At 42.6% G+C, this 17,788-nt stretch overlaps 1 protein-coding gene across 1 annotated transcript in view; it reads left to right on the top strand.

Moving 5' to 3' along the window:
- Positions 1-17,788, top strand: part of MICU2 (mitochondrial calcium uptake 2) — a 140,165-nt gene that overhangs the window by 58,556 nt on the left and 63,821 nt on the right. The window contains exons 3-4 of the mRNA XM_047874677.1: positions 4,985-5,016; positions 5,132-5,207. Of these exons, the coding sequence (XP_047730633.1) occupies positions 4,985-5,016; positions 5,132-5,207 (108 nt within the window). The remainder of the gene's footprint in view (positions 1-4,984; positions 5,017-5,131; positions 5,208-17,788) is intronic.

Raw genomic sequence — 17,788 nt, 5'->3', positions numbered from 1 at the left:
TACGATCACTTTTAATGGTGAAGGGTTGACCGCTTTGCCCCAAAGGCCAAGAACGAGGCAAGGCTGTCCACTCTGCCACTCGTATTCAACACTGTACCGGAAGTCCTAGCTGGTGCCGAAAGGCCAGAAAAAGAAAGGAGACCTACAGGTTTAAAAGGAAGAGCTAACGCTGTCTTTGTTCAGAGACATGATTATCTATGTAGACAATTACAAAAGCATTTACAAATAAAACTACTAAAATAAGTGACTTATCAGGGTCCCAGGATATAACCTCCCTATACAAAAGTCTGTTGCTTTTCTTTCTTCTAGCAATCTCTGATGCATACATGCTGTTTCTTACACTTTTTCCTACGTGTTCTAGCAAACTACCTGGTCACTTACTCAAAGAGAAGATCAAAGTCTTTAGATAGCAGTTGCCGTGGCTTCCTGCCACCAAAACTACTTGCATGACGCTGCCCCTCTCCTCCCTCCTCATCACAATAGAAGTGACTGGTAGGCTCTTCCTCCCTGTTCCTAGAGCTCCCAACTCTCCAGGCCTCAGTACTGAGCTGATTCATGCTAATCCTTCAGATGTTAATGTCAGCATTTCTCATTTGGAGAAGCTTTCCATATCTTCCCCTCTCCCCTTTAGTTTCTTAGCTGCTGTATTTCCCCCTTTACATCAATTTTTTTTAAGTTTTTTTTTTATGTTTATTTATTTTTGAGAGGAAGAGAGACAGAGCACAAGAGGGGGAGGGGCAGAGAGACTGAGACAGAATCTGAAGCAGGCTCCAGGCTCCGAGCTGTCAGCACAGAGCCCGAAGCGGGGCTTGAACCCACGAACGGTGAGATCATGACCTGAGCCGACGTGGGACGCTCAACCGACTGAGCCACCCAGGTGCCCCTACATCAGCTTTTAAACTGGAATTAAATAATAATTTAATTTAATTTAATTTAATAATTAAATTTAAATAATTTAATTTAATTTAATTAAAAATTAAATAATTTGCTGTTTATAATGTAGTTCTTATTATTTCACACTACTTGAGGTTGCAAAAAAAGAGTCACCTTTTTTTCCCTTCAAAACCAATTTAAATGTATTTGAAGAGCAGTTTGGCAAAGTTGACAAGTAGGCCAGTTTTAGACCTCTCAGGAGATCACCAATTGTCTCCCTCTAGAAGAAATACCAACCAGAGGGTATCTATTCCTGTATTTATTCCAGCAGAAGTAAGCAAGCCACGTGCTCTGTTGAAGGAAGATGACGCCATTTAATTGGCCCTCCTTTTTTTCCTCCAGTTTTCACTTTTATTACCGATATTAGGAAGTTTAATTGTTTTGCTGATGTGTCATTTTCTGCCTCGGTTTCCATATTAGCCGTGACTGGATTCAAGCAAGTACTGGAGTAACTAATCCCGCCATGTGCTAGTTCTAACATCGATGCCAAGACGTTCCATGTATTCATGCAAAAGATAACGATGGCAGTGTCTCTGTTGTCTAATTTCTATGTGTCGAAAGCCCACTTACTTCCAGCAAAATGAAGTGGAATTAGATACCATGAATACTGTTTTTACAGTTACAATCATCAAATAACGCCATTTTGGCCAGCATTTGACCGGTAACGGTACTTAGTGTGTATGAATGCAGTTTTACTTATTTTAAGCATTAAAATGGCTGTTTGCCTGTAACAAGATGTGCTTGTTCCCTATTTTTACTTCAGAAATCCTCTGTAAACGGTGAAGGCCACATGGTGGAATCTCTAGGAGAAGTGGAGACCTTTAAAAACATTCTACTTCCTGAGCCAGAATTCCATCACGGTGCTTCATAGATCTCCAAGATCTATGCTTTCCCCTGCCAAGAAAAGCCACAATGTATTTTCCATTCTTCATGCTCATATAATAAAACATTACAGTCTCAACTCTAGATCTACCTTTGTTGCTGTTTTCCCCCATTCTGTTATTTCCATATATGACTACATGAGTGTATATGGAATAGCGATGATATAGTAAGACTGGGTTTTTTATGTGTGTGAAGGTAGAAATAATTAAAGAAAGAAAAGCAGGAATTTTCCCCTCCCTCCAAAAAACAGATCCAAAAAAAAAAAAAATCAGAAAAACCTGAAGGAAAATTAGATTATTTACAGATGGGTTTTATTCCTTATTCTTAAATAGAAAAATGTGTCCAAATATATTTGGGTTTATTTAATAAATATGTCCTGATGTTATAATTGCTGTCAGAAGAATAAAGGCCATGGCTCATCATACTACAGATCAGACCACGGACCTCTTATTTTGATCTCCGGTCTCCTCGTTGGTACAGCATATGAACAGGTGATATACAAGGGGGCGTACCTGGGCGAGACATCCCCCTGCTGGAGAGACCTGCCAGAGCGTTCTGGGTTTGAAGCACCACAACCCCTTCTCTTACTCAAGGAAAAGTTTATTAAGTTGGAGAAAGAGGAAACAAAAGAGATTAGGCATTCACCCCTGGTAGCTCTGACTTTTTTTTTTTTTTTTTAATCTAAAAATGAGTTTGATGTAAGAGAGTGATCCCTTTTTGGCAGCTAACATGTCATTTTCTAATTATTGATTCCATTAAAAAATGTTTTTTTACAAGAGATGTTCATTAGGTACATGGTTTCTCCATTTTGTATAATCAAATGCCTATTCAAATACCAAGCAGAACTTGTAATCCACACAAAATAGCCGGTGTTGCTCCTCTAGCCACCTGGTGCTTAATCATTCAGTTCTGTGAAATTTCCTGACATGTTGAGAGTGGTCCATAGGTTCCCAATTACCACTTTAATAGCGCTCAAGGCATCTAACACCAGTTTTTGAAAATCTTGGGTGAGAAACCCTTCACTGCCCATATTGCGACCTATTTCCTTTTGCACATCAGTGGGCCTTATTTGCCTTATTTGCCTTATTTGTAAAATGAAGATTATAATTTTTTAACCACTGAAAGGCAAGGATCTGAATAAGAAGACATTCTGGAATCTTTTCTAATTCTTACTCAGAATTCTTATTCATTGAATAAATATTTAAATGCTAATCACTGGGCTACACTAAGGAAAGGACAGAGATGGAATCTGCCTTGATAGGGGTTTAGAATTTAGTTCTTACCTGTGATTCTGGTGTTATATTACCAATATATGATCAATTGGTTCATGACTTTATTGTTGTATTTTTCCATCTAATACTGAATTTTACTAACTTAGCTGTTGACATCAAGACTTCTAGATGCAGGGAAGCAAATGCTACCTTCTTTCCTCACTTGGTTTCAAGTAGAGCATTTTTTTTAACAACAAAGATTTTAAAAGACCAAAAAATCTAGCTATGAGACAAATATAAGACCCTTTAGACGTAGTCTTATTGCTTAGAAACCATCCATATTGTCATCTTCAAGATGTCATTTATTACTTCCTAGAATACATTTTCAGTTGGGTACAAGGATTAGTCTTTTTGGGGACTAACCTTAATTGTCTAAAAATAAAACTGCCCATAGTAATGAATAAATGTGAATATGACTTTAAAAGCAATATAAAGTAAGTGAATCATGATCAATTTCTTTTTTTAATAGAATATAGCAGAGGCAGATAAAATACACGTATTACATAGTTTTCTGGGGTTTGTTATCAGCATTGTATTACCACACATTCACACAAACCCTTAGGTTTGTAAATTAAATGATAAGTTTTGTCTATTTGATAATCTAATGGTATATTAGCACCTAATATTAGAATCTAGGGTTCTTTGTCATTGGGTAACACATAATAGTTTAAAATTATCCCAGAATAGTAACATCTACGTTTCTAAACATGGTCATAGATGTTTCTAAAAATGAGACCGTCATATTCACAGCTACTGTCTTTATTAATAGTGCAAAGCTAAAATCTTGATGGTTTATTAATGCCAAATGATAGAATTCATCCCCAGTTGAGTTATAGTCCAAATTAAGCATCCCACACTACAGAAAAGGCACGTGTAAAAATATTTATTTTTTTAACCCGTCACCTAAACTTTCATAGACCGTTTCATTGTACTGAGGGAACCTCATAGATAAGATAATCTTGAGAGCAGAAGGGGGAGTTTGTGATGCACACGGCTTATGCAGGAAACAAAGTACTGGAGAACATTTTTCAGTATTCCAGATGTATAAATGACTTGAAGCTGTCATCAGAGTAAGTCTCAACAAAAGAAGCAACTGATTGCTTTAGAATTCTAGTGGGTCAGAGGAAAATGCTGTGAGCAGTAAAAAAGATGGCTAAACACCTGAAAGAATTTTGGGGTGTTTTTTTTGTTTGTTTAATTTTAGAGAGAGAGAGCAGAGGAGAGGGGCAGAAGAAGAGAGGGAAAGAGAGAGAATCTTAAGCAGGCTCCACGCTTGGAGCATGGAGCCCCCAACTCAGAGCTCAGTCCCACGTCCCTGGGATTACGACTTGAGCTGAAATCAAGAGCCAGATGCTCAACCAACTGAGCCACATAGGGACCCCAAGAATTTTAATTCTCTGTGATCCAATTGGAAACTGTTAAAAATAACATTACTTTAGAATGGATAGTCATGTTGGCTAGACTTTTAAATTGACTGAAGAGCTGTAAACTTTAGAGAACTTTTCAGGGTTCAAAAAGGTAGCTTTCTAAAACATAAATGCGTATGTTTTTAATCAGTGAAAGCAAAAAGAATTTTTAAATCATCTCTGGCAAGAATTTATTTATGATACAGACAACTAAGAGAAGTAAAAAAATGGTGATAAGATTTTACATGTCTGAAGTAGGGTGAGTGAAATTGAAAACTAGGTCTTACAAGAACCCACGTATCTTTGTGTTTAGAGTTAGAATTCCTCGGCTCACAACTTTGATATAAGGATATTAGCAAAATTGACAAGTTTTTTTTTTTTTTAACAAATATTTAGTTGTTTATTTTGTCTTTTAAATGATTTTCTTTGTTAGTGGAAGTTGAGTTTTACCAAGTAATATGGATACTAAATAATGTTTCTTTTTTGCTATAGGTAAAACTTCAGTGAAGAAGCTGACCAAAAAGGTGAGTAGTATGTGTGGGAGAAAGTTCTTTCTTTATTTCTTTTCATTTGTTTTTTGGTGACATAGAAAATGTACTTTTATAAGTTAAACTTAAAGATTTCAATGTGTATTCAAAGGATATCGAGGATATACTGGCAGGAACCCAACCAGCTTGTCGTGGATCAACCTTTTTTAGAGACCTTGGCGATAAAGGTAATTTTGATTTGTTGTTAAATTTCTGTTTATGTGTTTGGGGTGCCTGGGTGGCTCAGTTGATTGAGTGCCTGACTTTGGCTCAAGTCATGATCTCACGGTTCATGAGTTCAAGCCCCACGTCAGGCTCTGTGGTGACAGCTTGGAGCCTGGAGCCTGCTTCAGATTCTGTGTCTTCCTCTCTCTCTCTGCCCCTTCCCTACTCATGCTCGCTCGCTCTCGCTCTCTCTCTCTCTCTCTCTCTCTCTCAAAAACAAATAAACATTAAAAAAGAAAAAGAATTATTAAAAAATTTTTCTATTTATGTGTTTTATTTAACTGGGGTATTATTAAGGAATTAAGTTGTGAGGTCTGCATACAGTAGAGAATCTACATAGAAAATGTTTTAATACCATGTTCTTTAATAGATGTTTTTTAAATAATAAAATACTCATCAAGTAAGAAATAATTTTCTCAAACTCTCTGAGCGATTACAATTTTAATTAAAGTCTGGGGAGGAGGAACGGGGCCGGGTGTCTGAAGTGAGAAGAGAAGGCCTCAGAGAGATCCAGCGGAATACCAACATTTAAGGCAGTGGAAGAGGAAGCAGTGCCCAAGGAAGAGACTAGGGCAGAGCGATCAAAGACGTGAAAGAGAATCAAGCTGATGTTAACACAGAAGCCAAGAGGAGAAAGTGTTAGGAGGAGAGAAAATTAAGTTCAGACCACTTGAGAGACCTGGGTGTGAACAAAAGGAATTAGAGGGCAGTAGCTGGGGACGGAGACAGACCCAGGGAATGTTGGTTCATGGTAGGCCAAGAGACTTGAGCACGTTTCCTGTTGATGAGAGGGAGAGGTAGGAAATGAGAGAAAGGAAGTATGAGTGGGACAGACTCCTGGAAAATGGGAGAGAAGGGGTTGTCTTCAGAGCACCAATGGGAGGATCAGCGTTCCACAGGGTGCACGGCTTTTCCATCGCACCAGTAAGAAAGGATGTATACAGGTGGGTGTTTCATGCAGATTTTGCAAATTCAGTGGCAAGAACCTGAAGCAGGTTGTTTTGGGTGCCTTTGATTGTTTTTATAAAGTAGGATGTGTGGAGAAAGGAGGTTCAAGGTAGCTTCTGTGATTAGGAAAGAGACCCAACCAGAGAGTCCTAGGAAACCTCAAGGGATCGAAGAAGGGACCTCAGGGGACCGACGGAAGATCGCGTCGGTCGTGAAAGAATAGTCACCAGTCAGTGCAGTGATGGGACGATTCTCCTGCCGGCTACAGGTGGGAGTCGAAATGTTGGACAGCTGTATTAGAGTTAGGGTTTTGCTGAGCGGATGGGTAGGAGAAGGGTCACAGGCTAGGGAATTCAGGCTGTTGAGGGGAAAGAGGTTTTAAGTAATGAGCCATGGAATCTGAGCAAGATAATAGAGAAGAAAGTCGAATTGCAAAAGAAAGGAAAGGGGAGATGAGAAGAAGAAAGCGGAACAGGGAAGTGAGATCTGCCAGGGAGGTTGAAAGCCAGCTCTAGTAGGAGTCCCCGAGCAGAACAGAGCTGGCAGTCAACGAGTAAAGCGCTGAGGTTTACGATTTCAGAGGTGAAACGGTTCTGGGTGATTTCGGGGTTCTAGGTGTAGTCCTGGAATTCGAATCTCAAGAATTAGTTCTCAAGGATGTGAGAGAGCGTGATCAGAGAGATGGACCATGAACCAGCTACTAAAGCCTTGGGTGACTGAGAGATGGGGAGAGGGCACTTGGGTAGATGACCGCTGAAAGGAAGAACAGACCGTGGCCTAGCCGGATGACATTTGCCTCAAAGGAACAGAAATTTTTGTTAAGAGGTTAGAAGAAAAAAGGTCTGGAATTAGCGGTGAGGCGGGAAAAAATGAGTAACCTCCCTTTCAGAAGTCCTTAGCGGAGATCCAGGTTTCAGATAAGGCAAGACCACGCATACAGTGAATGAATAGGTGAAAGATGTTTACCGTGGAGAGAATTTCAGGGCGCAGTAAGAAAATTTGGGTAGGAGTAGAGGAGTGGGAGACTGGTTGAGTCAGGAGAGATGAAGCATAGACCAGCATGCAGATGTGTAAACACAGAGGACAGGCGCCATTTCGGAGGGGTGTGAAACTGCCGAGGGCAGTTGGAGGTCAGCCGAGAGGTAGGCGGAACCTTAATCTTAGGTGCCTGTAGAGGGTGTGTTAAAGAGTTTAGACCTTATCCTAAGAACCGTGGGCTGCCCTTGAGTTTAAAGTAAGCAAGTGACAGATGAGAGCAATCACTCTGGCAGCTGGCTAGCGAATGGAGTGAGGAGGTTTTGCAATAAGGGTAAGAGGTTGTATGCTGGAGAGGAGGTAATGGAAATGGAGAGAAGAGTGTAGATTTGATAGATATTTTGGTGATATTTGGTGATAGAGTGATGGGCCTTAATGACTGGCTGGATATGAGAGGGAGGAAGAAAAAGGAAACATGTCCGATGCCCAGATTTCTGGTTTAGGTGAATGATTGCGCCATTTGCCAGGATACGTGGATCGTAGGGGAAAGAACGAAGCGGGGGGGGTGCAGAGAATGAGTCCGGTTTAGGACATAAGGCGTGCAGATTTTCTTATCATCATCGAAAATGGCACTGGAAGCCACGGTGGCAGATGTGACCACGTAGGAAGCACTGAGGGGAGAAGAGGCCCCGAGATAGATCAGGTCAGTTTAATGAACGGGCAGAAGAGGAGGGGCCCTTTAAGCGGCCTGAGAAGGGGTGGACGGCCGGGGGCTCACCCAGGGGAGCGGCCTGGCCGTGCGGTGCCAGAAGTGCTTCCAAACAAATGCACATGCTCAGTAACAACATGAATACCGGAAATATTTACTGAAGGCTTCCTACGTATCACATCGTATGCGTAGCCCTCTACACGTATTACCGTGTTCAGTCCTCAACGTTCCTTTGAGGAAGGTACCTTCGTTTCATACTCCCGTGTTCTAGATGAGCTAATTGAGGCGCAAAGAGGTTACGTACCCTGCCCAAAGTCATAGATGGGGAGTAAAAGCACTTCCTAAATAGCGTTTAGCTTTACTCTCCTATGCATTCAAGTCGAATTTCAGTTCAGTAAGTGTCGGTGGAATATATTTAAACACACCCGTACAAGTAGGCAGAGGACCTGCGTGGTCCTTTTCACGTAAGGACCAGTCTGTGGCAGGTAGAAAAAGGGTTCACCTGAAGGTGGCGATGAATGAATAACAGATAACGTTCTCTCCTGTTATCTGAGGGAGGAGTTGGAGAACTAAGCTGTGCGTGTAATTTCCAAGTCAGTCGTTCATGACCCTTTTATTGAGTGAAGACTTGCGACCATTTAGCTCGAGCGATTTACGACATTCCCAAATCAACATTTGTTTTCACTTTGTTTTTGTGTGTCAGCGTTGGTTTTAAAGTAAGTGTAGAATAAGTGTATCACATAACGCTCCATAAGAAGGAAAACAAAATGTGACAAACAGGGGGGCACATTGGCACCCTGACTGCAAGAAGGCAGCAGCAATCAAACTGCTGATTATTAGCGAGTATCGATCCTGCTCGCACGTCAGGGGGCCGGCATCTGGTGAACCGGATAGGCTTTACGTACATTTGACGAGTGCTCCTCGTACGAAACGTGACACCACCCCACCCCAGCCCTCACCTGATTCCTTCCAGCCGGCACCACAACATCCCTATGTACTTCTGTCAAGTGGGAATTTCCTGGGAGGTAGTAGTCTCTGGGTAGTGAATAAGGGTGTATTCTGGACTCGCAGGCTTATTTTCAAATTTTTCCTGGTTTTGGGACCTCGGGTAGTTACTTAATCTCTTTCATTCTCATTTTCATCACCTTTAAAACAAGATAGTGATGCCCGCCTTCATGGGTTTGTTGAAAGGGTGTAATTAAGAGGTTTGTAACATTTATAGTATCTGCTACATGGCCGTAAAAACTGACGAAGATCATGGGCTGTGTTTATAACTGATAATACTGGCAGTGTTGTGATTGCTGTATGTTTTCATAAGATTTTAATGTTAACCAGACCTTGGCCTCTTATTAGTGAATTTATAAATTAAAATAAGTAAAACCTTTAAAGTCATAGTTAATAAAGATTTTAGGAGACTGTCGTTAATCTGGCACTTTAGAGTGGTTTCAGGTATAATATTTAAACCCCAAATACTGATATTTAGATCAAAGCTACAGCTTTGAGGTATCCTTTCATGACAGATACTTTCTGAATGCATTTTGAGGCTTGAAGAAAAATATCATATTTACCAGTTGTGAAAACTTGAGTGATGTCTATAGATATAAACTCATTTACTTTAAATTTTTTTTAATGTTTATTTATTTTTGAGAGGCAGAGACAGAGCATGAACGAGGGGAGGACAGACAGGGAGAGGGAGACACAGAATCTGAAACGGGCTCCACGCTCTGAGCTGTCGGCACACCTTGAATCCACAAACTGTGAGATCATGACCTGAGCTGAAGCCGTACGCTCAACCGACTGAGCCACCCAGGTGCCCCCAAACTAGTTACTTTATATCTGGTTGTATTTTTGCCCTGAAGAAAGGAAGCCAGGGCAGGGGGAAGGCAAATTCCAGAAAAATTCTGACCTTGTGGCAGAATATTAGTCTAAGTAGGAGGTTAATTCAGCATTCGTATAAAGCATTAATACAAATATGTAATTTTAGGAATTAAAAGTTATTCTTAAGGCGAATTCATAAAATAAAAACCGAAGACAGAAAATTTAAGTTATTTTAAGAGAGGGGTGCCTGCGTGGCTCATTCAGTTAAGTGTCCAGTTCTTGATTTCGTCTCAGGTCATTATCTCAGAGTTTGTGAGTTCGATCCCAGCGTTCGGATTCTCTCTCTCTCCCTGTTTCTCTGCCCTGTGCACATGCACGCTCTCCTCTCTCTCTCAGAATAAATAAATACACTTTAAAAAATTTACCTTAAGAGAAAAGTATCTGAGAGATAAAAGATTAATCTGTAGTACTCACAGGAGAGACTCATTTTCAAGGGCCTCAGAAGACACTTCACTCCCACAGAGAAGTAACCTCCACAGGCCTCATTCCCTGCCATTAACCTGCCCCACTTTGGGGAGTGCCTTAAATGCTGCCTGCTGTTCTGGCCAGACTTCCCTCGCCCGTCGGCTTCCTGCCCATTGGCCATCCTCCTCTGTTAAAGTCATCTCTGGAACCACCGGAGGTCTTGTTCTTTCTCATGTTTTCATTTTGTTACACTGTGCCGTCTCTCATATCTGTAATTAAACCACAACTTCTCTAAGAGGAAGACTCCGTGTAGTCGTTGGCCTAGCATGTTGCCTAAATGTTCTCTGGCACGTAACAGATACTCCTCCAAGATTGCATTCCAGGGGCGCCTGGGTGGCTCAGTCGGTGAAGCATCTGACTTCGGCTCAGGTCACGATCTCTCGGTTTGTGGGTTCGAGCCCCGCGTCGGGCTCAGAGCCTGGCGTCCTCTTCGGATTCTGTGTCTCCTTCCTCTCTGCCCCTCGCCCACTCACAGTGTATCTCTCTCTCCTTCAAAAATAAACAAACATTAAAAGAAATCAAAATTGCATTCCATGCTGATTATATTTCATGCTGATTAATGTTAACATTGACATTGCTGATGACAAATTATTCTGACCTATTTGAGTGAGTCTCTGGAATATTTTTGTTACAAACCTGAGTTAGCCTTTCTGTGAATTGAAAGTGCGAAGACTACATGTTTTTAAAACTATTTTCCGGGGCGCCTGGGTGGCGCAGTCGGTTAAGCGTCCGACTTCAGCCAGGTCACGATCTCGCGGTCCGTGAGTTCGAGCCCCGCGTCAGGCTCTGGGCTGATGGCTCAGAGCCTGGAGCCTGTTTCCGATTCTGTGTCTCCCTCTCTCTCTGCCCCTCCCCCGTTCATGCTCTGTCTCTCTCTGTCCCAAAAATAAATAAATGTTGAAAAAAAAAAAATTTAAAACTATTTTCCAGTTAAAACTGTTTGGCACTTTATATGGATCTTTTTCCAGTTATAATTGGTATCACTTATTAGCAAAATTAAATCCACTTAGCAGTAACACTGTCATAAATTTTAGAAAGAATACATTGACTTTATCAACACCCGAATAAAAGCATGAAATTATCACCAAGTAATTTTATTTTCTTTTTCATTTAGACACTTTTTTGATGTAAAGTATTTCTAAAATATCCTAGGTGAAATGTTTGCCCCCTGGTAACCAACATTTTATCGGTTTAATGACTCACAGCTATTTTATAGAATGTTTTTCCTTTTCCTGACCTAGATCTTCTCTAAATTGAAGTTATTCACTGTATTACCATATTTTATGTGGTCTATAGTCATTTCAGAGTTCATTACCTATAAAATGAAATCGCTTAAAGTAAAGAAACCTGATCTTGGCAGCCTTGTGCACAAAACAGGTCTTTTAAGTTGCACTACCTGACTGTAGATTATAAGAACATATGCCTAATATCATATTCTGTGTTCACAATCATGAAGGTAATTATTAAAACTAGTAGAATTCACAATGAAGTATATCCTGTCCTGTGCCCGGAAGAATTCTGTGAATTTTAAACCTTTTGTTCCTTTACATAAAGTAAAGGGGCCGTGCCTCCAAAGCTACCGCCTCTGTCTCGGGCAGCCGACAGGACAGCCGCGTCCTCTCCCCGTCACCGTCACCGTGTGACAGGAGCACTGTTCCCTGTGACGGGAAGGGCCGCCTGCCTCCCGCATTGGTGCCGGGCCTCTTCTGTTGCCTTCCCGAGACCTCTCACCCTGCTGTTACGCCCTCCCCTGCCCCATTCTCTGTCCCGCACTCTGTCGTGCTTTCTTACATAGCGACTTCCGGACATCTCCCATCTTTGAGGAAAAGCCTCCCTCCGGTGACCCTACATCTGCCTCCTGCTCTCTCCATACTTCTCGGCCCTTTTCATAGCCAAGCCCTTTGGGCTGCGTTGTGCTCACTTCCTCACGTGCCAGGCCAGGCATCCTCCTGCCCACTTGGGCCAGCACCCACCCTCCGGCGACACCACTCTCATCGGGACCATCAGTGACCTCCCTGTTACCGGACCCGGGGAAGATATTCTGCATTCTCGACGCCCAGGACCCCGGCAGTACCGATGCTGTTACCTACTCTCACCCCAGGGCTCCTAGGACCCCGTACTTTGTCGTGTTGTTTTCTTACCATCCTACGGGTTCCCTCCTAGGAAACCTTCCGTGAAATTCAGCCGTGAGCCACCTAAACTGGGGAAATCAAACAGGCCCTTCTGATGGGGGGAGTCTGAATGAAGGGGCTGACCTCTGAGTCCTGAGCCAGCAGTGAGAAAGCCCATCTCACAGGAGGGGGTGGAGTTTGAAGGCGAAATGTAAGGATGTCGGAAGGAAGTAGGAGGCTGTTGGGCAGACAAAGGGCAATGTCTTTGAGACCTGAAGTGTGACGCGGGGTTGAGACTTCAAAGAGCAGTAGGCAGACACCCCTTTTCTTGGTAGAGAGGAGGTCGCGAGTGGTGGCAGTGCTCCCGTAACACGGATTATGATGCAGGCCTGGAAGCAGCGGTGAGGTTTGAAGGGAAGATAGTTATGACGGTTTCCAAAACTGTGTTTACTTACGGTCTTAGTTCTTCAGGCAGGGAAAAAAAAATCTGTAGGTTTTCTTTATTCTCTTCTTCTTTTGGGGGGAGGGTTTTTTTTTTTTAAGTTTTATTCTCTTCTTGAAATTGAGAGCACTGTTCTCCTCATTCAGCCTCTGCTCGCAGCATAAGATGCATGAAGCATTTTCGCATATTGGCAGATGAGGAATTGGAAAAGCATCGTCATGAGAAGTATTCTGTCAGGATTCTCTTAGAGTGTGGCCATTTCCAGAAACCGTGGTTCTGGTCTCCAGGAGAAGGACTGTTAGAGGACACTGAGGGAGGTGATCGGGAACTTCTTTATTTTCTTTACTTTCAGGCACCTATATGTCTGTATGTCTCTCTCTCCCCCTATATATACATATATATATATATATATATATATATATATATATATATATAAACTGTCACTCTCTCTCTCCCCAAATATATATATATATATATATATATATATATATATATATATATATATATATAAAACTGTCAAGGGAGATAAATTCATCAGCCTACTCACACATTTTCCTGTTGGGTAGTTCTCTCTCCCTGTTCCTTACATAGCTGGAGAACTATTTATATTCCCAGAAAGAATAGGGGCATCGTACATTTCCAAGATTTCTAAAAGCATTAAAAGCCAGTATTTCTAGATGGCTGGGGAGAAGGCCCTTCGTGATGGACTGTCAGAAAAGCAAAACGGAAGTCCGTAGCAGAAAGGTTGATATTTTTTCCTTTAGGTAAAGTGCACAAGGATAATAGTGTGAGAAATAGGGGAAAGGAGACAGACAGAGAGAGAGAGAGAGAGAGAGAGAAAGAGCTTAGGAGGAACCAGAGGAATAAGTGACTGCAAGGATAGACAATATCGATGGCATTCATTTCAAAGTCAGCAAGAAGGAATAAATAATCTGCACTGGGCAGCCGCAGGAGGGGAATGAAACCTAACTTCCTGCCATTGACCCCGGAGCGTATGAAAGCACAGCCTTCGTTAATGAAGGACCAGTAGGGAGATCGGGACTCAGAGTATGACTGAATGATGGCAAGAAGGGTAAGCGGCCGACAGGGAGATGCGCGGCAGGGTTGCGTGCGAAAGGGCAGAGTGAGAGCCGCGAGCTCCCCGTTCCTCCAAACGCTGGCCTCCCTTAGCGTGGGCTTTCCTGTGCCGGCCCGCGTTCCACTCTGACCGCGAGGTCAGGCCCGACCCTTCGCGTTCTCCGTCCCTCCAGCAGCACGTCTGCTGCACGACTCTGGAGCCGGCAAGAGGGCGCCCAGCCCTGGGGACGGAAGGGGTCCGGAGCCTCACCACTCCTGTGTGCCCTTGGAGCTGGTACGTTTCTTTAGCGTCTACTGCATCTGTAAGATGAAGGCAACGGTCTCTGCTTCCACAGTTACGGTGGGAATAACGGCCGTACGGCTTCTCCACCGTGCCTTGAGGTCAAGGCCGGAAAGATCTCTTTTTTATTAGGCAAATCCAAGTGCCACAAGTTCTCTTGGATTCTTTGAAACTCCGTGATCCCAGTTCTCTTGGGACCTCTCTTTCTGTCGTCGGTTTCTCCGCCTCCCCCTGGCCACGCAACACTGGTGCTCCCTAGGATCTGTCCGCTTACGGTTCTCCTGCTCCCCTTGGTTTGGCATCCGTGTGTGCCGCTGGGACTCTCAGATCCCAGATCCCCGGCCGTGTCCCCGTCTCCGGCCCAGGCCCCTCTCCTGAGCGCCAGACTTCGGTATCCGAGCCTGCCGCCCGATGCCTGCTCGCGCGTCTCTCAGTTCCCTGGAGCTTCCCGTATTCCAGACCCAACTCATCATCTTCCCCTAAACCCGCACCCTTATTTCTAGTGTCGTTTGGTAGGACTGCTTTTCACCCACCCGGTCGAAACCCAGCAAATCTCTTGGAACCCTTTCTCCCGTTGCCGCTCCCACCCTGCAGACGGAGTCAAACACAGTCTTCCTGATGTCGCCTGCTGGGTATTTATCTACTTCCTCCCTTCTGCGGCTAGAGAAGAAGTTACAGGAAACAGACCAAGAAAAAAATCTTGGAGAGGGTCTTAATAGCAGTTTTTTGTTTTTCTCTCAAATACACGAATCGAAATGTGCATTTTCAACTTAAAGAAAAAACACTGATACGGGGCGCCTGGGTGGCTCCGTCGGTTGAGCGTCCGACTTCGGCTCAGGTCACAATCTCACGGTTAGCGGGTTCGAGCCCCGCGTCCGGCTCTGTGCCGACAGCTCGGAGCCTGGAGCCTCCCTTGGATTCTGTGTCTCCCTCTCTTTCTCTGCCCCTCCCCCGCTCATGCTTTGTCTCACTGTTTCTCAAAAATAAATAAATGTAAAAAAAATTTTTAAAAAAACACTAATATGAATATTATAATAGAGGAGAGATTCAACAGGTACACTTTTTTCACATATGCTTTGTTGATTTTTTTTATTTCTTTATTGATATTAATGAAGTCACTTGAAAAGAATGTAAAATTTACATTGAGAACAATTTTAAATATTCCATTTTACCACATAAAATAAATATCAAAAATTACACCATATGATAACTAGCAAAAAATAGTATACCTTTGAAATAAGAAAATAACTTATCCACCATTCATTACTATAAAGAAAAGTACAAGTTACCGTGCTTTTTTTTGCAAGTTCCAAAAAGGTTTTATTACCTCCAGAGAGGAGACGTTCAGTCCTTGGCTGCCGCTTCCCTCATGTCTCCTCTCGGCACAGACGTGTGTCCCCACCCTGTTCGTGGTGAACTTGAGGACGCACTTGTCCTCGGAGACCTTGAGCAGCCCCATGGCACACCGCTCGATGGACAAAGCTGCACACCTCTCACATCACGTCCTGCGCGAGCTTGGTGTGCTTGCTGAGGCACCCGTGGCCGCGGCTGTGCCTCAACTTGCTCCCGTCCTTAGTCACCTTGTGGCCCTCGTTGAGGCCCAAGGCCAAAGGGCAGTGCACAGCCACGGCTGCTACTCCGCTACTCCTCAGGGACTCCCGCAGCGTGCGGCTCGTATGCGTTCTTGTAAACTGAGCAGAATTCTGGGGGCGCCTGGGTGGCTCAGTCGGTAAGCATCCGACTTCAGCTCGGTCATGATCTCGCAGCTTGTGGGTTCAAGCCCTGTGTCGGCCTCTGTGCTGACATCTCAAAGCCTGGAGCCTGGTTTGGATTCTGACTCCCTCTCTCTGCGCCTCCCCTGCTCGCACTTTGTGTCTCTCTCTCTCTCTCTCTCTCTCTCTCTCTCTCTCTCCTTCAAAAATAAATATAGGGGCACCTGGGTGGCTCAGTTGGATAAGCGTCCGACTTCGGCTCGGGTCATGATCTCGCAGCTTGTGGGTTCGAGCCCTGCGTCGGGCTCTGTGCTGACAGCTCAGAGCCTGGAGCCTGCTTCAGATTCTGGGTCTCCCTCTCTCTCTCTCAAGGGTAAATAAACATTTAAATAAATAAGTAAATATTAATTTTTTTTTATTTTAAACTGAGCAGAATTCTCGATATAATACAGTCCTTAAAGATGTACTGAATATAAATTAAATACATTGTAAGGTATATAAACATGTTCTTATGATAGATGTATTAATCTCGCTTTGGGAAACAGAGTTCTCAAAATTGCATTCAGTAGCAAGTCATTTTTTAGAATGGTTCCAAATTTAAAATATTTTTAGAGAAGCATAGTCATTAACAGAATTTAATCCTCTCTTCTTGTGGCCCTTCCTTAAGGATTCATTAACAAATTTTTAAATATAGTTATTTAAAATACTTTCCTATTTGGCATGTACTTTTAAAACATTGCCATTTACTTTACAGTTAAATGTAAGAGATATGTATTGTTTTTCCTGTATTCCAAAGTGTCAGTTTCCTTTAAAAGCGTTTTCAGAGGGCAGATACTGAGAATGCTATTGTAGAATTATATTTTTTTTAATTTTAATGGTAGAACTATATTGTTTATGATGTACTTGAGAGTGTAGGTGCTGTTTTATACTGTCTCAACTCTGTTTATTCAAGCTTTTTATTCAAGTCAGCATGTCAAAGAAAGACACTGGAATTTTCTTTCTCACAAAGTCCCCATTTAGAGGACGTGTACCTGTGTGGAAAGAAGAGAAGAGTGAGGCCTCCTCTTGGCACTAAGCCCACGTCAGTCTAGCATTTGGGCCATTTTTTCACATTACCATAGTCCTTTGAAAATTGGAGGGGGGAAAAAAGCCACTCTCCACTTTACTGAGGCTGCCAAGGGATGAAATACTTTGATCCTTCAACTGACACCAGAGCACTTCTCTCGGGTACAAGATATGACAAAACACATTGCTTTCTCTCTCCATATAAACGCTGAACGTTTTTAAGGAAAAATATCTGAAAACTCACTGTGGGCTTTTTTATTAAAAAGAAGTACACTGGCTCCAAAATAAAAACAACCAAAAAGTTGGTAATGCACAAAAATATAAGTCATTAAAAATATTATTTTAATATTATCATTTAAATTTAAAATATATGCCTGAAGTTATTTGTAGCTAAACCATTGAATTACCTGGATAGAAAGTCCTTACCTGCCTTGCTCTGAACTTGGGCCCCAAGTCTGTGCGCCATCTGATTGGGAGCCGTTAGGATCACTGCCATCACCCTCTGCGGGAGTTCATTCCTGTGTCTAGGCTACCATAGGCCTTAGTTCCCATTGCTTCTTCCACACGGATGTTATTTCGGACCATCAGTGACTTTTTAATTTTCATATTTAGTTTTCATATTCAGCCTTATCTGTCATCCCACCCCACTTAATTAAATTTTCATCCATCCTTTGAAGACCATTTTTAGAATTACTTCCTCTGTGACATCTCTGATCACCTCTGACATCTCTGCAAATGATTTCACATACTTCCAAAGTCAGTAACTTTTACTATCACGGTCTCTTAGTAGTATATAGCATTTTTATAAACATTTTTATTCCGGCCTCCTTGATGGAAGTATACAGTACCATCTATTACGAATTCTTGCCAAAAATCCAACTT

Source organism: Prionailurus viverrinus, chromosome A1, assembly GCF_022837055.1.
Source record: "Prionailurus viverrinus isolate Anna chromosome A1, UM_Priviv_1.0, whole genome shotgun sequence".
Taxonomy (NCBI): Eukaryota; Metazoa; Chordata; class Mammalia; order Carnivora; family Felidae; genus Prionailurus; species Prionailurus viverrinus.
This window is presented reverse-complemented; position numbering and strand designations above follow the sequence as displayed.